The sequence below is a fragment of the Meleagris gallopavo genome, chromosome 10 (assembly GCF_000146605.3).
Source record: "Meleagris gallopavo isolate NT-WF06-2002-E0010 breed Aviagen turkey brand Nicholas breeding stock chromosome 10, Turkey_5.1, whole genome shotgun sequence".
NCBI classification, from domain to species: Eukaryota; Metazoa; Chordata; class Aves; order Galliformes; family Phasianidae; genus Meleagris; species Meleagris gallopavo.
The window spans coordinates 24,374,237-24,396,344 of record NC_015020.2 but is presented as its reverse complement, the minus strand read 5'-3'; the positions used below and the strand labels follow the sequence as shown (position 1 = coordinate 24,396,344).

General features: G+C 37.1%; 1 protein-coding gene across 1 annotated transcript; it reads left to right on the top strand.

The window, feature by feature from the left end:
• Window positions 1-4,069: 4,069 nt before the first annotated feature.
• Window positions 4,070-21,088, top strand: BEND5 (BEN domain containing 5). The gene is given in 6 exon segments (XM_031554919.1): window positions 4,070-4,227; window positions 5,857-6,232; window positions 12,226-12,374; window positions 16,828-16,975; window positions 16,978-17,040; window positions 20,890-21,088. Coding segments are annotated over 6 exon segments (1,002 nt in total). The 5' UTR covers window positions 4,070-4,122; the 3' UTR covers window positions 21,051-21,088.
• Window positions 21,089-22,108: the final 1,020 nt, after the last annotated feature.

Below are 22,108 nucleotides of genomic sequence, written 5' to 3'. Positions count from 1 at the left end.
ACTAATTTAGAAAGTAAGGAATGTTTTAAAGAGACTTTGAGTTTTCCATAATTCTACTCTACATCCCGGAATATGGTTTTCAATTTTAGGTCACTAACGTATTTTTACTTGAATTTAACCAACTCATTTCCTGCCCTGTCAAACTCACTTTGTCTGCCTCAGTTCCCTACTGCTGTAGACTCGAAGCTATTGCATTTTGGCTCAGATCCACCCATTCTGATGCAGAAACGAAGGCCCTGACTGAAGGAGACATTCCAGGAACAGTTTATCCTTCGCTAGTTGATACTGATTCTCTAATGCAGGCATGGTTTTTTGACTTTTTTCTTTCCTTTACTTTTCTTTTGGCAATGCTGAAGGCAAATGTCTTCCCAGCCACTCTGAAATTTCCCAGCAGTTTGTTTTCTTCTTGCTAGCTGAGGAACAATGGGAGACGGCCATGTGGACTGAGAAGTGCTGTCACGTGCACTGGCTCTTGAGCCTCGTACTTCAATACCTGCTGAGGTTGACTGGTGAGATCTCTCCAAGCCTGACCTTTTCCTGGTGTACTGTTATTCCAGCATTCTTCATTCTGTGTATTGAATCACAAAATACCATTTTCTCTTGACTACTGTGCACAAAAGCAGTTTTTCATGCTTCGTGTCTTCTGGAATGTCTATTTAAAGGGCAGAGGGCTTCAATGCTGTCTATGCTTGCATCGTGCTTCTGTGCTGATTATTTCATTACAAGTACCTAATTAATAATGTTAAATGCTAGTTCTCAGTGGTCAGTTACACTAAAACACTTATTTCACACACAGGAAGAGCAGTAGATACAACTTAGTGACAGTCTGTTTATGACCACCAAAGGGAAGGTATAATCTTTAACTTGTGTCAAAGTTTAAATGACTGGGGGCAAAGTCTGGACAAACAATTCACGTCATTGCAAAAGGCTCTGAGTGACAGCATTTCTGGGACTGCCTTTCTCAGTGTGTTCTATAGCTCCTGTCAGCAAATTGCGTCTTGTCTAGTTATTTAGGTTCATATCCTGGTTTTCTCCTGGCTCAGGATTTGTGCATGTTTCACATTTTCAGGATTAATCTTTTGTCCTTGCCTTTTGTGGGCTTACACAACAGCAGAAATGGAGTTCTAAGAAGAACAGATCAAAAGACACATTCATGTTTCTCCTACCCTTCCCTCTGGTCTACTCTCACTTCCCTCCCACCCCTTCCCAAATACCATTAATATTTACAGAACATGAGCCAGTACTTAAGCATTATGCTAAAATTAAGAATTTTTTTTTCTGGCTCTATCTGCAGCTAATGTGGAAGACAACAGAAGTTAGAAATGTACTTCAAGAAACAACAACAAAGACCTTTTTAATATCCAACACACTGGATGAATTGTGTTAGGTATAAATAGGCCTAGAAATGTATGTAAGAAAACATTGCATGGAGTTTTATTGGAAGACAGAGGAACATAACGTTATTAGTTCATCAACTACATGAAAAAAATCCTGAGCTTTAACTTACACAGGCCCATTTTTACCATTGTTTCTACAAATTTTGTGCATGTGGGGAAAAGTAATTCTTCAACTCACTGGTTTATTTACAGGATAAGCAGTAGTATCAAGAAACCAAACACAAAGGTTTGCCAAACACAGGAGAGACTTGTGCTGATAGTTAGACACCAATAACTGATAAACTAAGCATTCGTAAGGAGGTATATAAATACACTTTTACATTCAGTCCACTTGTATAGTCGTGTAAATACAGACTTCATAGGCAGACTAAGAAACTGAGGGGAATGGAGGCTAAAGAATTCAGATAACGTGCATTGTTTTACTTGACCCCCAAACTGGGTTTTTTCTTTCATTTCTGTTCTTCAGAGCATCGAATGCGTTCTTAACCTTTACAAGTTGACTTAAAAAATAGAAAACCAAAACCAAAAGAAAAATATTTCTGTTCTTCCAAATTGTTTTTATTTTAATGTTTTGTATGTCAGAAGGTATTTGCTGACTTCACTGTAGCCTGCACATGCACTTATTCCTCTGTGACTCCTTTCCAGAAGTATTTCAAGCCTTTTTTTTCCCAGGCCGTGGGCAGAATTGATGGTGTCCATTTCCAGTTTGCCTGGAGTTCTGGCTAGGGCTGACCTCAGGTAGCTGCCAGCAGGCACTTAGGTAACTATGTGAAGCAATTGGATTATGTCCACCTTGTAATGAGGCCAAGGGTTATTTCAGACCAGAGAAACAGATCTGCATTCTTTAAACGCAGAAGAGATGTAGAATGTTGTTCTTCATGTTCTATGGAAGATGGTTTGGCAAAGCAACCTAGGGAAGCTTGCTCTGCAATAAATGTGCACTCAAAAGAATTGTGAGCACATATTTTAGTAAAACGCTTCAGTGCATCAAAGTGTATACTCACAGAAAAATGTATGTTTTTCTTTCCATCTGGACTTATTTATTTTCCACTTTTTGATCTTCCAAGAAGATACCAATACCCATTAACCTGTCCTTCAATTAAATTTGTATGTTTGGGTTTGTTTGTTTTTTAGTAAGGGCTATCTTATCCTCTGCTCTATGACAGTAGAAGTGAGCTTGTCACTCTTCTGATGAACCTGTATTTTCCAGATAAATGGAAATGTAGGGTTGGTTTTTGTGTGCTGTTGTTATTTTTCTGTTTGTTTCTTTCTCTGTGTATTTTTGTGGGTTTTTTTTCCCAACACTGAAACAGTTGGATTGCCTTTTTGTTTTACTGGGATAAGCATCCATGGTGCTCTGGGGAACAGAGAATGATCTAAAATAAGCCTAGCTGTTTTCTGTTGTTTATCTGTTTCGTTTTGCATCTGTCTTAGTATTTATTGCAACCATCTGCATTTCATTTCAGGTTGTCTAATGTCTTATTCTGCGTTTTCTGTGCCTTTTCTTTTTACATAGCCGTGGGCTGTAATATCACCATTTGCCTACAAGAGATCCATTTCTATCTGTAACAAAATAAATTGCATTCATCTGTGTAATTCATTTCTAATGAATGCCTCGCTCCTCATTAAACAGTGATTTACCTTTGTTTCCCTTTTCTGTGTTGTCAACTCTAACCATTTCAAGGTCCTGTGGAGAGATGCTAATGTGAGAAAGCAGAAGTCAATGCAACTAAACACTAAGAAATGTCATCCTCATTAGCACCTTCAAAAGTATTCATGGGACGTTTTCTGAAATACAGTTTGCAGGTGGATAAGAAGACTCAAAACATTTTCTTATTCATAGACTTTCAGTGCACAAATACAACACTTCAGACTTTAAAGGCATCGCTCCTTGTTGAAGTCCTGCATGGGTAGACAAGCTGGGGAATTCTTTAGACTTGGTTTGCTCTGCAAGAATTTCACAGGTCACAGACACATTTGGGATGACTGTACTCTTGCTTCCCTGCCCCCTTTGCATCTTTTCAAAAATACTAAAATGCTTCAAACATTTTCAGGAAATACTTAATTTTGAGGTATTTTAGAATGTTTCATACTTGAAAATATTTTACGTAAATTTTTTGAGATTCAGAGATTTCAACATGTCCTGCAGCATCTCCTCTTCCTGCCTTGATCTTTGCATGACTGCAGAATCTGCCATGTTAGCAAACAAATCTGTGCTGCTGATTGTTGGTACAAGTACAGTACAGGGTAAATAATCAAGTTTATTTTCACTTTAAGCCTCAGCAGAGTCTGAACTATAGCAACAGATTATGAATATGAAAATACTTTTGGTAAACTTAAAGTGATGCAGATGCTTTTAGGAAGTTGCCTTATTTACAGCATCTTTAACTCTTATTTAGTGATAGTACTACCCACTTGTTGACACTTCTGATGATTCCAGTAAACTTAGCTCGGCATTTTACAATACTTAAGCTTGGGTTTGGCCAGATGATCTCCTGTTGAAACTCTAGCATTGTCAATGGCTATCAGTTGAGTTACGCCATGCATTAATTTGAGGGGAATGAAGCATGGGACATTTTTCTTTCTTTCTTTTTTTTTTTTTTTTTTATTAAATGAGTCTTACTGAAGTCATGTAGCATTTGGAAGTAAGAACACTGATTAATATAACAAAATTTTACTTTCGATATACATTTTAGAGGACAAAACTGACCTTGAGAACAGTGTGATGCAGAAGAAAATTAAAATCCCCAAACTCTCTCTCAATCACGTAGAAGAAGCTGGGGAGGTTACAGATTATGGGGAAGAAGATGTGGAGCTTAGACACAGTAAGGTACTGAAGACTTTCCTTTTTTTTCTTTTGTTTTTTTTTTTGGTAGGGGGGAGGAAGTGCTTGGGGCATATACAGACTTCATAGCTTAAGAATTCCAGTCCTGCTTTTGATCTCCTTAAAACATTGTGTTTATTGTAATTGGTTCAAATTAGGAGTGGAGGGGATATGGTATGGGTTTTCAAAAACCTGATTCGTGTGCAATCAAACGCTTTCCTGTTTATATGGTCTCACGTGGCTTAATTGCTATTCGAGGTTTTTGGAACAATGCTCTTTCACTTGGGTGCAGAATGCTTTAAAAGTGACCAGCTGTTCTCGGTGGCACTTATGACCTAATGCACTTTGCTTGTTTGGAATTGGAAGAGGTGCTCTGAGACTTCTCAAATACAGCAGTGCTTGGGAAGACAAAGTGACAAGGCAGCATCCCTATGTTATAACTGCCAGTTGCCTTTTTGGGTCCAGATTGCAGAAGCCCACTATGTAACCATATTTATTTTTTGATATCGGATGATTTCTTTAAAAGCCTGCCAACCTTTGGAATAAAATAATGTTCTGTGGCTTCATGTGTTTTGCAGCTGCAGGAATGATGCTAATACATCTCTTTATGGTGGGCAAGCTTTTTTTTTTTTTTTGTGGAGCAGGCATAACATGAAGTAATCTCATTTTCTGCCACATTACTCATGGATATTGTGGTATGGGAATTGATAGTGTCAGCTTCTTGTCTCTAGTCTATGAACTACATTTGCTTTCCTTGCAGTTGCTTGGAAGTCCAAATGCTTTTTCCATATTTGGCCAATAAAACGTAGTGACTTTTACACATACTGTTACATTTTAATACTGCTGTATGGGCCCCCAAAAACAGGTGTGCTTTAATTTATAGAGTTTGGATTTTATTTAGAAGACTGAAGGTAAATTTCTGCCAAGAGTTCAAAGGAGGTGAAGCTTCTGCAATGTAGAACTAACAGTGAAACAATCAGTTGATCAGGGAAATGAGACTAGATGATACGTTCTGTCTCCAACTTCAGTGTTTTCAATTCCCTTTCATTGTTTTCTGATAGTGTTAACATGTTCACCCGTTGGGCTAATGTAGCAGAGGAAAAGTCAGAAGGCTTTGTCTCTTCATGTGTGGGGAGGACAAGCCCTCAATGCATACAGCAGCTTTGTGTGGTGTGCTCCTTTGATCTCTGATGTCATCACAGGTGACAAACATAATTGACTGTCTCTCTGACCTACCAGAAAAGCCACTGTTGTAGGAAATCTAGATGTTAAGCATGAACTTGAATGGAAAAGAGATCTAGATCCAGTGTTATTTTTTTAATAAATTAGCTTTGTATATGGAATGGAGTGACCTATTACACAGTCAGTTTGCAGGTGTTGCACAAATGCAGAAAGAAAGACCTCTGTGCCTCAGAAGCTTGTATATGCATTTTGCTGAATTACACCTGCATGATAGCTACAGCATGTGTCTTCAAAAGAATTTGATAGGCAAAACATTTTTGCAGGCAGACTTTTTTTTTTTTGTCATTTTTTAATAAGTAAAAGAATATTAACAGTCCACAAATCTGTAGAATTTTAATTTATAATAAACCTTACTATAATTCTAATTATTATTATTTTTATTGTAACATTCAGAGGCAAGATGGAAGGAAACAAAGTGAAGGTACACACAAAAGCATCGAAGCAGTTGTTGCTCGCCTTGAAAAACAAAATGGGATGAGTCTCAGTAATACTTCCAGCCCTGAGGAGGCTTTCATGGAGGCTTCAGAAGGGATGAACAACATGGACGATGCTGTAGTCCCTCGGATTCTGTATGAAGAATTGCTGAGGAGTTACCAACAGCAACAAGAAGAAATGAGACACATTCAACAGGAGCTTGAAAGAACGCGGAGGCAGCTTGTGCAACAAGCAAAGAAGCTAAAGGAATATGGGGCACTCGTGTCAGAAATGAAAGAGCTCAGAGACTTGAACAGGAGACTCCAGGATGTACTGCTTCTAAGACTAGGTAGTGGTAAGTGCCGGACTTAAATGGGACAAGTTTTAATGAATTTTGCAAATGTGATCAATAGTAATGGAAACGTTTTTGAAGAATAGCAGTGGTTGTTAAACTGGACATTGGATGTTAAAAGGGTTTTTCTGCTATGGCTGTACAATATACGTCGAATTTGTATGATATGTATGTCTGGGTTTTTCTTTAATGGTAGAAGAGGTCTTTGTGCTGGTTTGGCTGAATCAGAGTTTCGTTTTAAGCAGCTGTATTTTAACAGGTCTTTCAACTTCCAGTATATGCTGAAAAAGATAATAAAGTTTAATCTGCAAAATATACCAGTATGTTCCAGTTTTAAAAAGAAAAAAAGAAGAAAGAAAAGGCAGTGCAATGAAAATATGGGCAAAAACTATTTTACTTCTTTCAGTTAGGGTTTTTTGTTATGTAAGTGACTGTGTTACCTCCCATTTTCTGCCCCCACTTCCCGTCAGTAGCACACTGGAATGTGGAATACACCTGAACTTCTTGGCAGTGGCTTTAAACAGCCATGCTGTTTGAAAAATAATGGCTTGTTAAAGAGTAATTAAGAAAAAACTTTCTATATTAGTGTCCCGTTATCAGCACTTGTTACAAAATACAGGTTTGTGTAATTTGGATTTAAATTTTAAATATCTTGAGTAATTGCTAAATTGTTTTGGTTTATAACAGTTATTTAATCATTATGTTGGAATAAATGGGAAAAAAAGACAAAATAAAAAGTTCATCCTTTTCATTGAAGATGATACCCTCGAAATACCTTCAAATATTTTACTGAATTATGTTTATTTGCTAATAGAATGTGGAACTGTTGTGTTGAAGATTTGCTCGGTGACTGAAACTTGGTTAAAATTTACGCATCCAAACTTAGCATGCTGTGTCTTATGTCTGCCTTTGTGTATCTGGAAAATTAATTTTTGCATGTTAGTTGAACATTGGCTCTTCTACTTGAATGAATGCATGCAGTTTGCATGGAGATCTGAGTTCCATTCACGTACAAACCTGAACCTGATAGAGCATGTGCCTGTGCTGTAGCATGTGGGTAAGGTGTGCTGGCAGAATTTGGACCCTGGTTCTCAAGGCTAAAGAGTTAAACTGGGTGTTTGCGTGTGAACGCTCATTGTTGTTATGCTCTGCATAATTAAAATGCCATTACTTATTATAAACATTATAGTTAACTTTTAAAATAAAACAGGCAAGATTTCCGCAGTCTGAAAAAACACAGTGTGGTTGGCAGTAGATTCTACTGAGCTTTCTAAAAATTTTCCTTGGATGGAGAGATGTTTCTTCATCTGCAAATAGTTAGCTGGAATTTATGTGAATGGAACATCAACCAGATGTTTGTAGGCAATGGGGCTAAACAGCATAAAATACCAATTTAGTTGGTAGACTTGACAACAGTTTGAGTGGTGAGACCAGCAATGGAATGGAGACGGCTTCTGAATTCTGTCTCGTTTCTTTCACTCTAAGAAAGAGTGCTGCTTTTTTTCACTTGAGCCACGTTAAGAAAGCTTAGAAGAAAAAGAAAAAAAAAAAATTAAAAAAAAAATAGAAAAACTTTTGAAAAAAGGCTGGAAAAAAAACTGGAATCTTCACTCTATTGGACCCTCTATTGGACCTGTTTGTTATCAGTATGCCCTCTGCTACATAATAGAAAATACATCTTAAATACGTTGAGAACAAGTTAATTGTATGCCTGGACAAATACTAATCATGAATAACTTCCAGAAATCCTTTATAATAATTAGTTGTAACATTAAAACATTCTGGAGGTGGGTTCTCTCCTGGATCCCTTTGGAACTTTTCATGGATGACGAAGGTAGAATTTGGCCCAATGGGCTGTATTGTGTGTGTGTGTCATGTGTGTTTTGTGTGTGTTGTGTGTACTTGTATACTAACTGCTGCTAACTGTTGCCTTTCATTGTAGCCTCTCTCACAGAGGAAAAAAAACAAGTTCTAGAAAGATTAGAAAGAGAGATATCTTCAGCGACTTATAAATTAGAGAGTCTGATGACACTATGAAAAAGTGCTCTTTTTAATCAGGGAAAAAAAAATCTTTATGTATGTATTTCTTTACTTTTCCAGTCTTGTAAATGGAGTATGTTTGAGTATGTGAAGAATCTCTGAAAATGGTTCAGAAAATAGGTTACATCCTAAATCTATCTTTGGTTGTTGTGGTGCTCTCCTAAACTCAGAGTTTCAAATGACATGTCATTTAAGTTAAGCTTTACCTCTAGCAGGCTGAACTTAATGCAAACTAATTGCATTTCTCTTTCACCATAGAGACTTCTGATTTGCTTGCATGGGATGACAGCTGTTTTGTGTTGATGAATTGCAGCTGTGGGAAACACGTCCTTGTTGCCATTTTAAACTTGCAGATCAAATATAGAACACCCTCTTGAGTTAACATTCAGTCAAGTATTCAGTCTCTTACTTTCCTATCAATATGCTGATTTCAGTGAGAATCAAGAAGTCAGCATATTCTGCTCCAGACATAGGCCTTCGTCTCTGCTACTAAATCCTGAGCTGCTGCTGTGGGAGGAGCAAGATTCTCAGTGTTTCACATGGGGACAGCAGAACCTGAGGGCAGTTGTGGCCAACAGCGGTAGTGAAATCACTACTAATCCATGGGTAATAATAGAAAGTTTTCCATCATTTCAGTATGGATCACTTCCTGGAAGATACAAGAATTCAACCACAGTTCTAGGGCTCAAGGCAGCGTGGGGATGGGATGATGATAGTGGAAGCAGTCACAGTATCCCTTGCTCATGTTCCCTGAAGTATGTACGTGGCCAGAGCCTCTCTGCACTTGCCTATTGTGATGGCAGGAAGCCTTGTAGCTTGTCTTTGCTCTGTTGCATCTAAAAATACACTAATTTGCCCTGGTTTTATTAAGAGAGAATGAGGTGACTTTGAAAATCAATGGCTTTTCCCTATTTGCCTAACTTTAAATAGATAAAAAAAGATGAGAAGTTCAGGAACTTCTTCTAAAATTAAGGGTCTACAAATTAAGATATGGATAGTTTGCTGTGATTGTATATGACCAGAAGTAATGAAGTTGTATCAGGGATGCTGTTTGGGTGTAGATCTCTTTCAGACATGCGTGTTGCACTGCTAGGAGTTAATGCTTCTCTGATGCCTAAGAGTGTATCCACCTCAACTTGTTCACAAAGAGCTTATTTTAATTGTGGTCTTTGTGGTGATGCAGTTTACAGGGTCATGGGACTGACAACAGGTTAGAGAGAATCACCAGGTATTTGTGTGTCTTACCATACGCTTAAGGAATTACTACTGTTCAGCTTCTCTTTATCTATTTGGCTTTTTGATGAAAAAAATCCAACATTTCTAGCAAGTAGGCGTACAGGAAATAGAATATGTAAAGCATGATCATTTCTCAGACTCCTGCTGTTTTCACTCAAATTCTGGTAGACCATGTTAGCTCAGGAGGTGTTTAAGGAGAGTTCTGCCTCTTCATAGTGCATTTGAAGTTGAGAGCCTCTCGGATAGTAAGGAAACTTTACAATCAGAAAGAAGATTTTTTCAAGAAAGCATTTGTTTCTTGTTGTGTCTTGAATAATTGTCTTTATTTTTTCATGATCCATACGTAATAAGTACTGTTATTAATCTTCTAGATGGCAACATTTTTTCATACCTACGTATCCCTGTCCATTGCTCTTTTTAGAATAAGATGCAGAGCACAAGAGCTACAGAGATAGAACTTTTAAAGTATGGTGCATGATAAATTAGGCATACAACACCCACTGGTATGAAGGTAACAATGCAAGTTGCATGTCTAACTCATAACGTGTGGGCTGAAAATGCACTCTTTAGTACTTACTGAAAGAAACTGGGAAGACTACCTACTTAGAGACAGATTTCTGTTTGGGAAAAAGAATCAGTGGAGTATAAAAGGAGACATTTTCAAGGCTTTTTGTAGGTGATTTCAGCAGCAAAGCATGAATTGAATTAGAGATCTTTCTGACCTGTTAGAGCTATGGTTACTGGGGACTTCAGTCAGCTATTTTTCTTGGGGGATTCTGGAAACCAGAACCCAGCTGTGTCAATATATTACTATAAATGTGCAGTAAAAGACTTCTAAGTAGCAACTACTAAAAGTGTTTAGATGAGATAAATGTTTCCTTCTAGGAAGAAAGTGATTATACTTAGGTATCTTCCTCGAACCAGTTTTCGAAGTATAATACATTTGAAGAAAGCTCAAAATAGCACTTTGTTGAACAGTGTTTTCTTAAAAAGCCAAAAGTTCACTTCTCCATCTTAAATTCACGTGGCAATTACATCCCTGCATCTGCCAGCACGAAGATCTGTGCAAAGACTCCGGATGATTCAATCAATCAAGATTTTTCCCCAATTTGACTCATTTTAACACTTTCAAGTGTTGAAACGTCAGTTTGTTTCAGTCTCACCATGGTATATGCATGATAGTTCAAGTGCTTATGAAAATGACTGTGAAATTGTAATGCAAATGTTATGTTCTTGTGATTTCTCTCTTTGTGCCATGCTTGCATATCGTATGGCTCTTAAGACACTATTGGTGGCACTGCTGTGTAGTTGTGCAAGTCAGCTTCTTGTTTTTGGATGACTTCTTGTTGCTGAGCATTGACTGGCAGTCATCTGAGAACAGCTAGCTAGCTATGTAGGTACAGAATAAGCTATAGGATAAAGGTCAAATACTGGCAGTTGGGGAAATGCTGATATGACCATGCGATAATCTATAAATGAAACTGCACAAAGTGGGAGAAATGAATACGTTGGTTGATCCAGTACAGGAGTTGTTTAAGGAGAGTGACCCAAAAGCTCTTGTTCTGAGCTGACTTGCAGCCATAGATCAGTTCAGACTTTTGTCTGTGTACGAGCCCTGAAGGATGCTGGTCCATAATGGTGATACGCTTATTGAATTGTCATTTATTGAATCTGTACAATATCTGATACGCTGTAGCTCTTACAAGTAGGTGAGTTGATCCTTGTAGTTCTTGAAGGGGGTGATGGCTGTAGTCGGGGCTCTGAGCTGGCAGCTGTGCTGTTAACAAACCACTCTCTCTGCATGGGACCTCTGTGGCTGCTGGAGCTTCTCATGAGCTTAAGAGGCATCAAGAAACCTGGACAGGCTTCAGACCATAGCCTGTTCTTAGACCTCTGGTTTAACTGCTGCCATGAATGGGATAATAAAATCCAGTTCACACATTCTTTTTATTCTTCTGCCTTTTTAGGAGCTCTTGATCAATTTGACCTGGAAAAGAAAAGATGATGACTGACAATATAATTATCCTCCTTTGAAACCTCAAAACAAATGATTAACATTATTCTATTACTTAATTTGTGCTTAATTTTTGTTGATTAGTTTAAAAATAAAAATTGGAGTGGTGGATGGATTTGGATGGATTGGAGAATCAAAATTCTAATTTATGGTTTTATTTTGTTTTTAACTTTGAATAATCTTTCTTTGCATGATACTTCAGCATAAGTAGCCTAAGCCTTTTTCCTTCGTGACATTTTTGTAGATGCTCAAAAATATCTAAAGAGTTTTCAAATTTCTATTAAATATAAATTATCCATATAACGTTAGGTATAATTATCTCAGTAAATTATGGAGGCTTCTACATAACTATATAGTAATTCTTATTTAGTGAATTACTATTGTGTCTTTTGATTTATAAATTCACTACCACTGCAGCAAAATACCCGTAATGTGCACTGAAACAATTTTAGCCACATCTGTAAAAGTTCTTATGTGTTAAGAATAAAATTTAACACTTAAATTTAAATTGAATATTTTAATCTTTATAAGACAGAGTTACTTATCCTGCTCTTGCTTAGTGATGTTCACAGGATTTTGGTTTGGGCTCTTTCTAACTTTACTGTGAACTTGACCACTGTGATATTTTACGCTAACCATGGGTGATGAAGTGATTGATGCCATGTTCTCTGGGATAGCAGACAGCTCTCTTTTCTTAACTGTCTAGGACCTGCCATTGAGCTTGAAAAAGTAAAACCAGAAACAATTGAGCCTGAACCTGAGGTACAGAAGACCTTCAGTGAGGAAGCAAATACATCAACGTATTTTCCTGCCCCTGTTCCAGTAATGGACAAGTATATTCTCGAGAATGGAAAGGTATTTTAAATTAAATTAAATGTGGCATGAGTAGTTTGTAAATGTCCTTCAGGTGTTTTTTTCTTGTGGATTTTTCATAACCCTGGGGATTGTGCATGATATCAGCTTATACAAACTTCCCTTGTTTTTGCGAAGGTGTGCTGTTAATGCTGAGGAAAATGATGGAATTATGCAAATGTGAACAGCACTGAAAATTATGCTCAGTGTTGAAAGCATAGAATGCTGTATAAGACAAGGAATAAAATTAATGTGCATGCACAGAGTATTCAGTTGATGACATAAATAAATCCACTGAGTATACAGCAGTCAGTGACGCACATTGTAAAGTTACGTTAGTCTGTTTAACAAAATACCTTTTTCTTAGAAGGTCTTCAATGTTTTTAGTGTGCTATACTCATATTGCAGAGAAACCTTCATGCTTTGGTTGGAGTCCAGCAGATAATTATGAACCCTGGAATGAAAATGGGCTCCACAGAATATGGTAGGAGCGTTGCCTTTGAGATGAGCTGAAGTAGTTCTGCTTTCCAGATGTTTTTATGAAGTTGGTGAAATGCAGTCTAGCTGCAGTATGCCAGCACCTCACTGATAGTTTTTCAGACTCCAGCATGTTTAATCCATTGTCTGCTTATCCACAGAGGCCTGCTTTTATAGCTGTTGCCATTATGATTAAATTAACGTGATATTTCTTTTACAAGACCATATGTCCTTAAGCATTGCCTGTGCAGATCCATTCTCTTAGGATATGTAGGCATTCAGTTCCACAATCTGAGAACCCTTTAGGAGGAAGTGTCCATTTCAGCCTTCACATGGAGTAGAATTTAGTAATGGAATAACATCACATGCTACAATTTCTGTGTTATAAGATTGACTGCAAAAGTGCCTGTCTTTCTTAAAGGTTATTGAACATAATTGTTGAGGACAAAACGTATATGAAAAATGGTGTAATTTTGGCAGTTTGACAGTTATTTTCTTCAGGTAGCTTTTCTTGCCTAATACACGTATTTAACGTGTCATTTGCTTTTTTTTTTTTTGTATTTGCATATTATTGGCAATGAAAACTTACAACATATTAGTGTGACAGTTTAGTTTACTTTTTCCTCTCTGTAAGGTTTGTAAGCTAGGGTATGTCCTTTAGTATTTGTATGCAACTTTTTCTGCACCTTTATTTCATCTGCCAGCCTCTTGGCACTTGCAAGTTTTCTGTCTTTACAGATCTCTTACTTTATTTTTTGTATTTTTGGGGTATTTTTAATTTTTTCTTATTTTTGGGGGTGCTTCAGCCAGATCAGATGCCAGAAATATAAAATAGTAATTTATTTAGTGTTGGATAGCTTTTTTTTCCCCATTTTCCTGATTCCTGTCTTTTTTTTTCTTTCCAGTATTTCTATATTGATGTACATTTCTAGAGTAGTGGAAATACTTTTTTAGAAATCTTACCCCTTTGTGGCATTGTGTTTGATCTTAGCAGGATTCTTTCCATGCAGATAAATCTCTCTCCTCCAGAGGGACAGCAGAGTTACTGAACAAGAGCCTATGGCATTCATTGGAGGGGTGAGGGGGGAAGTCCATCTTCTGAGATACATTTTAAATGTATTGCACTTGTTAGCACAGTTACGATGGTGAGCATTGCTTTGAATTTGCTGCTGCTCTTGTTGCACTGGGCTTAAAGGTTGATCCTGCTGTTGCTGAAGTCAGGGGCAAAGTTCCCATTGATTTCATCAAACCAAGGGACTGGCCCATGGGGCACCTCTTCCAGCAAGAAGGTAATGAATTCTGAATTGATACAGTAAGCTTCCCATAACTTTGGGAGTAATAGGAAACAGTACCAAGCCTGTTCTACAGAGAGGTAAACTGAGACATAGACAGATTAAATTTCTTACTGTGACACTGCTAGAAATAGAAAAAGAAAGACATAAGATTTCTGTGGCTGTGGCTGTCTGTCACGTCGTTCCTGTTACCATAGGGGTTTCATATCAGGAATCATTATTTTTTAATAAATGAAGGACGTTCAAAGAAGAAGTGATCTGTCAGAACCATAAATATCAAAAATATTTGCTGTAACTTTATGTTTTATTTTAAATATCTTAAAATTAATGAACATTTGAAAGACTAAAAATTTATAGCAGGAAGGAATCAGATTTTTGATCAAATAGGGGGCAGTCTCTAGAACTGAGTTAATATAACAATCCAAAATCTCACATCACGACATTCCATGTCTCAGTTATAAGTAGCTGTTGTGTTCATTTTTACTGGTAACTTTTCCAGATTAAAACAGAAATAGCCAATTTATACCTGTAAAGTGACTTTTCTGTGCACAGGCTACTCACTCTGAATGAAGGCGTCTCACAAAGTATATACAGAGCACAACGAAACTTTGAATTATCTCAAAGAATTATGAAGAATCTCAACAACAGGGAATGAAAGAAAGAAAGGGTGTTCATGTTGTGCTTATTACTAGTTCCATTTCTGTCTATTATGAAATGTAAATTAAATGTGGACTTAAGAAAAGCTTCTTAGAATCCTCTTAGTATAGTAATTCCTGCAGTAGATGCAGCTTGCTTTATGATTTTATACTTTTTTTTTTTAACAAAGTAGCTGGTAGCCAAACCATTCTTATTTTCCTGTTTAAGTTTTTATACAACTACTTACTCTTGAAAGATGCTGTAATAATAAAATATTTCTTCAGGCTATAGCCCACAATAATAATTAAGGCAGGCTTCCGTTTAAAGGAAAATGGAAGTTTGCTTGAATTTGCTCGAATATGGGCTGTAAAATTATAGCTATATAAAATTTTACAGTAGCTTTGTCCAATGTTCAGTGAATTTAATGGGACTTATGTGATATTCTTCAGATCCATATGGGTAACAGACACAGTTTATGTAACACCATATGAAAGAAGTAAAAATCTGAAAAACTAAGAAGAAAACAGCTAAGCCCAACAAGTTCTCCTAATAAAGGAGAGAGTTATGTTTACAGGATTTTTTTTTTTTTTAATTGATGAGGAGGCAGTAAGCTTTATTAAAGTTTTCCTGTTACAGAAAGAACCTCCATTTAATCAGATTTTATGAAACCTGAATTTTGGATGTAACAGTCCGGTTGATACATATTTTTGGTATTTTCCACTTTTACAGAATTCTCTGAAAGCAAGTTTTATCATCTTGTTTTCCAGTGCAGTGAGTTCTATCAGTGATTGGAATAGCTCAGTCATGCACTGCCTTGTCATGGGTACCGAACAAGTGTGGGCCCAGCAGGGTGAAGTTAATCAGCATGCGAACAAGGTTTTCTGCGTGCTGAGGCTTTGCAGGTGTCTGCACTGTATTCCAGGGATCAGGAGCATAGACAGATGCAGGACAAATATTAACTATGGTTCTGCTGCACAGGGCCAGCATTTGGATCCAGTTGGATTTACTAGTTGCACTCGTGTCAGATCCCTGCTGATTATGGTGGAGTCATTTTCCTTGCTGTTGCTTGACAGAGCCTGGTTATCAGGAGGCTTATCAGCTCAAATGTGCACAGTACCAGCCTAAGGACGGTGCTCAAGTTCTTGTCCTGCATTTGTCTTAAGTCTGAAGCACTGAGAACATTTAGGAAGGGATGCTGGGTAGCCCTGTGGGAGTCAGCCCAGCATATTCAGCACTGAAGACTACAAAGCACAACTATACTCAAGCAAATTTGTGTTGGAGACTATAGTGGCTTTATGCTGCATTTCTCAGTACCTGTATTATTATCCATTTTTACTACTCTAATGCAATATCTCTGCTCTCTGTATCTGGGTAATGGAAAGTTTATGATGTTGCAGCAGTGGGTCATTGCCTTACCACAAAGCAGTATTTACCTGGATAGACTGTTCAGGCTAAGTAGACTTTATTATAGAGTTTGATTTCTACAACACTTACGAAGTCTCTTGGCTTATGCTGAAATTGGAACTCTCAAAATTGCTTTTGCTCATCAAGTTACTTTAAACAATCAGGCTCAGTCCTGCATGCAGGAGCAGGATATGGCTTAGGCTTCCCTTCTCTGCTACCTCCCTTCTCTACTGCTCCAGGTCTTTTTCAGCCAAAGGGAAAGGGAAGTTTTCATGTTAAAGAAAATGTTTTATTTTGCTCCTAAATTAGGCTGGTGCTTGGTTTATATGCTGTGCATACCTTTATAATAATACTGGATATATTTCCTGTTTCCTTCTTCTATCTCTATTCCTAACCATAGTCTTGGGAGGTAGGCTATGGGTGGGCAGAAATCAAATTAAAAAGGTAGAGTAAGAAGAATTGAGGAAAAGAAAAGAAGAGAGACTCTCTGACCCACAAAGCTGGAAAAGTTTCAGTGTTAGGCAAAATGGATTTTTTTCAACCCTAATTACTGTTATTATGGTACCTAATATTAATGTTCAAACAGCACTTGGAGACTGTTGTGTGCTACGTACCGTAGATAAGCTGTTATTATTACTACCTTCTAGGTCCATCTTGGCAGTGGAATTTGGGTAGATGAGGAGAAATGGCACCAGCTGCAAGTAACACAAGGAGATTCAAAGTATACAAAAAATCTAGCGGTTATGATTTGGGGAACAGATGTTCTCAAGAACAGAAGTGTCACAGGAGTTGCAACCAAAAAAAGAAAGATGCCGTTCCCAAGCCACCTCTCTCACCTCACAAATTAAGCATTGTCAGAGGTAGGTTATTTGAAAACTTTTGCTTCCTGCTTTGAAGTTTAACCATTAATCACTGAGTTGAAAGATGCTTCTTCTCAGCTCATGTAAAATTAACTGATTAAAAACTGTAATTAAAATTGCTATTGCATTGTCAATGCATACATATCCAGGAAAAATCAGACACATTGCAATAGCTGTGCACAGCACAGTCCTTCACAGTCGAAGAGTTGTATGTTGACTTCAGTAAGGTTCTAGAAGATCATCATCATTCTGAACCACTTCCAGGACAGGACTCTGAGCTTGGAGAATACCACATGATTCTGGAATTTGTTTGTAACATAACAGTCTTTCTAAATGCACCTATTGCTTTTAACAAGCCTGAGAGTAGCTTTACCACATTCTTCCATCCAGAATGTAACCAACTCTGACATGAGGCACAGAAACAGTTACAGCTGTGTCTGTAAAAATATGCATGCCTTCAAAGCTGAGAAATAATAGTTTTACTCTTTTAAATGGAGAAAATGTAAATAGTAAAAATTAAATGTTGCAATTGAATTGGAATTTGAACAGGAAGTGTAAATCATTGGCAGGAAAAAATTGCAGTGACACTTTCAGTAACTGCAAGCCAGAACTATGTATTTAGTACTGAGAGATAGAGCAGGCCTTCTCCTTTATTTAAAATGAATAGTGAATTTCAGTCCCTTTGTATCATCATGCTTGTGTTTCGCATTCATTTCTGTCTGTCTTGGTATTTCAGCCTTCTTTTTAAGTTAGAACTGAGGCAGTTCCTCGTGGAATACCTAGCAAAATTGGATTTTTGGTTTTGTGTCCAGACTAAATTGCAGTAGAGCTGAAAGAAATCTCCCTATTAAAGTTTCTTCTGCACTTTGATTGAGCTTCGTTATTCTGTGTTTCCTGTTCTTAGCCACTGTGTGCTCTTAACTGTGAACTGTCTCATGAGCGGTTGTAATGTGCCTTGCAAGTACCACTTTTTGGAACTAAGAAATACTATTCCTCTTTGAGTGTGTACGTGTCTGTGTCTTTGTGTTGTGGGGAAAAGTTGGAAGCTGGTATTCCTGCTGTTGTCTTTCTTACTCCATAAGAAATGAGTAAAAGACATGTTTTTGGTTTTTTTTTCATAAACTTATCTCGAGAATAAATATAGAAATGCAAGCTGTTCCATACTGATTTTCCACTTCTGACCAGGACCTTTTGGTACAATGCTAACATACAGTAGTGACTGGCTGTGTAAGGAGTCCACTCTGTGTCTTGTCTGCTCCTAGTAGAAAAAAGAATTAGTTGCCCAGTTTACAGATGTGGACTGACAAACCTGCAATAAAAAGGGATTATTGTTCATTGCAGTGAGCTTTCTAGTTTCTCAGCTGGAGGCTGTTGCTTCTCATTGCTGCTGGCAAGGTTACTTATGTGAGAATTTGCTCTTCTACTTCAGTCAGGGCCAGTCTGTGTGTCTTACACTATTTAAAGGATGTCTTTTTTCTAACTGGTTTTGATGAGTGATTTTGGAAGTGCACTCCAACAGATAAATGGTGAGAGGCAGATTGAGCTCTTCCTTTAGTGCTCTTCCTTAACTTCATGCTCCCCAGCAATTCAGCTCTTCCCCATCTCCTCAGTTTTCTGTGTTTTTTTGTCAAACTTTGGCTTCCTGCCTCCACCATCACTTGAATTCTGCTGTTTACTCATTGATTTTCCATGTTTTCAGTGTTTCCTTCACCTTGTCTTTAACTCTTTTTTTTGTTGGACTAGAGACTGCGCGATTTCCTCTTCAGCCACTTAGACTGCATGGCCAATACTTTCAGGTGGCAGCAGGCAGTGCATAAATGTGGTTTTCCACATTTCTGTGTCCTTTTCATTTGTGTTAATATTCAAGATCTTGCCCCGTTAAATTAACAGTGACTCCTGGAAAGCTGGAAATAATCAAATGAGAAATTGTTATGTAATGGAGAAATAGAGAAGAAAAAAAGGAAGAGTAACGGTTGGACAAATGCTGGAATGCAAGGAAGGTAGTGGCTTTGTTAAGGCATCACAGAAAAATGTAAAGTTCCTTGTTAGACTTCAGTTTGAGTAGACCTTCAAGTTCAGGTCTACCTGAATCTTTGCTTAAGTCAGAAATAAGAAGGAGTATGTGTATACTTCTCTGAAGTAAAGCAGCAGGAGAACCCATGAATCAATTTTTGGAGCCCCTGAGACACCATCTAAACTACTGTTTCTGCAGCCTCTCAGAAATGGAAGAGAAAGAAGATGAAGAGCTGTTATAATCCATAGTCATGGATTATCTGGGTCATCCTGACTTAAAGAACCAATGCTGATATATTAGTTCTGTCAAGTAATTATTTTTTGTGGCTGTAGCCTATATTATACTGGAAGTTCACTACTAGGTGTATCTGCTGCAACCTTTTGGGCCACATTCATGAGATTGCAGCAATACAAGTTTATCCCATAAACATGCTGGGTTTCTTCGGGTTCTCAGTGAAATGCCTCTTTCTAGGCATCATACTTCAAATCATAGTTTCCTTATGGTTGGCATTTCAGCTATTGGGTTTCACACTGGTTAATTTTATTTTATATTCAGTGTATATCTTATAACTTGAAATTCATATTGTTTTAGATGCTCTCATCATTCTGTGGACACAGTAGTATATTTAAAATGGATTTCTGAGCAACAGCATTAGCTCTTAATGACTCTGGTATCTCAGGCTTCTTTATAAAAATTTTCTACTGTGTGGTATGTAACAAAGAAATTATAAAAAGTATGATGCATGAGCACTGCTATAAACCTTGTTAACATGAAATAGCCTTTTATAAAACTACTGAGAGGTTTCAAAGTGAACTACAAAGCATGCATAGTACTTAATTTTCATAACTTTTTAATGTGATGCATTATAAATGTTATAAACCATGTTAATTAAGTGATAATCTCTATGGCTTTCTGTATATAAAGCAGTAAATGGCCACTGGAATAGGCAAAGCAGAGCTGAGATTGTTTAATCAGCCTGGAAAGCTGTTTATTGCTAGTAGCCTACTCAACAAAACACATTGTTCGGGTTATGAAAACAAAAAGAAGAGCTTGCCTGTGTCTGAGGAGTTGGGTGTGTTGTGTCAGTTTCAGTAACTTGTGATGAGTCCTGGTACTGAGTTGCCAACACCATGAACAGGGTTGTCTCTACTCTCGTTGTCTTCATTGCTTTGCAGTTATTACTATTGCTTGCTTTCTGTGTAACAGTTGAGAACACGAAGTGCACTGTGCAACCTGTGAGAAGATAGCACTTTCCCTGGCTAATTTACTAATAAAAGTAAAGTATGCCCCAGGACAGGGCATAACATAAAGGTGCAGATGCTAATGGATGATGTACAGATTTAAAAAAATAATAATAATAATAATTAAAAAATCAATGGATGCCTTATCCTTATCCTACTGGTTACTGCTTCTCTTTCTAACCATTATTATTTACTGAATGTTTTGAAGATGCAATGATAGAAGTGACAGGAAACTGTAAATAACAGTTGTGAAACCATTCATGTGGGAGAAGATTCAAAAATTTACTCTGGAGATATGAAAAAATATCAGAGTTAGGTGGGCAAGACTGACAAGGAAGGTTGGAGTTAGCATTGTTTCTGTATAGAAAGCCTCTTAATGCTGTCATGGTGTAACTGTAGAAGGTTGTCATGCCAAAGATTCAATCCTGGTGAAAAAAATCTTTAACAAAATAGCCAGTGAATCAATGAGAGCTTCTGTTGTTTTGCAACAAATACTCAATAGTGATGTCTCTTGAGCAGTTAGCCTGAAACAGGGCTATATTCTCTTCTAAAAATAGACTAATGACGCTTTCCTTTTTTTTCTTTTCTCCCCAGAATGTTTATATGATAGAATAGCACAAGAAACTGTGGATGAAACTGAAATTGCACAGAGACTCTCCAAAGTCAACAAGTACATCTGTGAAAAAATCATGGATATCAATAAGTCATGTAAAAATGAAGAAAGGAGGGAAAGTGCAAAGTTCAATTTGCAATAAATTTTGGATTTTTAATAAAATCTTAGTGTTTTACATAAGTGTTGTTTTTTATTATTACTTGTGTGGCATTTTTGCTGATGGGAAAAACTGCCCTGAGACGTTACTTTCATTCTATAACGGATTCATTTTTTTGAGCAGTTCTGTCAGAAAGCCTTACTATAGTGCAATCTGTTTTTAAGTCACGTCAGATCGATTGTAAGTCCATTCACAATGAAGCAGTGAATTTTCAGAGGTTTTCCAACGAGTTGCAGTGGGATACCCACACTTCTGTATATAGGCTGTAATCCTACAAACACAAACCCATTTTGCACATATTGCTTTACTGGAGTTAGTGCATCTAGGCTGCAGGAAAAATCTGTTCAAAAGGAAGAACTCCATAAAATTCACTTTGCTATAGAAAAGGATTTTATTGTATTTTACAGCGTGTTTTTCTGATCTGAAATTTTAATCGCTTGTTTTTATAAATCTTTGGTCAAAAACACAGAAAGAGTGCATCTTTTTCACTTCGTATCATGTAGTAAGAGCACTATTGCCAATGTAATTAAAAAAAAAAAAATCCAAAGTTGTAAAATCATGGTAATTTATTTTTTAAAAATATGTAAATATATACTCATATATATATATATATATATATACACATATATATATAAACCGTTCTTTTTCAGGAACCAAGGAGCCTTTCAGATTTCTGGTTTTGGTACAAAGCTCTCAAGTATGTCCATGTTATTGTTCTTGATACAACATTTGTATTTTCAGAAGATTTTTAAAATGGCTACACTATGGCAAGATTCTGTATAATAGAAAATCTATTGCCATTTCCCTGTGAGTCTGTAATTTAACCACAGCTATTTTAGCACAAATTTGAATTAGAAATAAAAATACATTTTTAACCCTGAAGTTAGTCTTTGCAACACAAAGATATGAGACATAATTTGTTGTGTGTCTGAATTATATCTTGCTGTCTGTAACTGGAAGAAAATAGCCTTGATTCTTGTTTCGTGAAGGATGAAACATTTTGAGAATAAGGCAACTTAGGACCTGTACCAATCAGTCTTGAG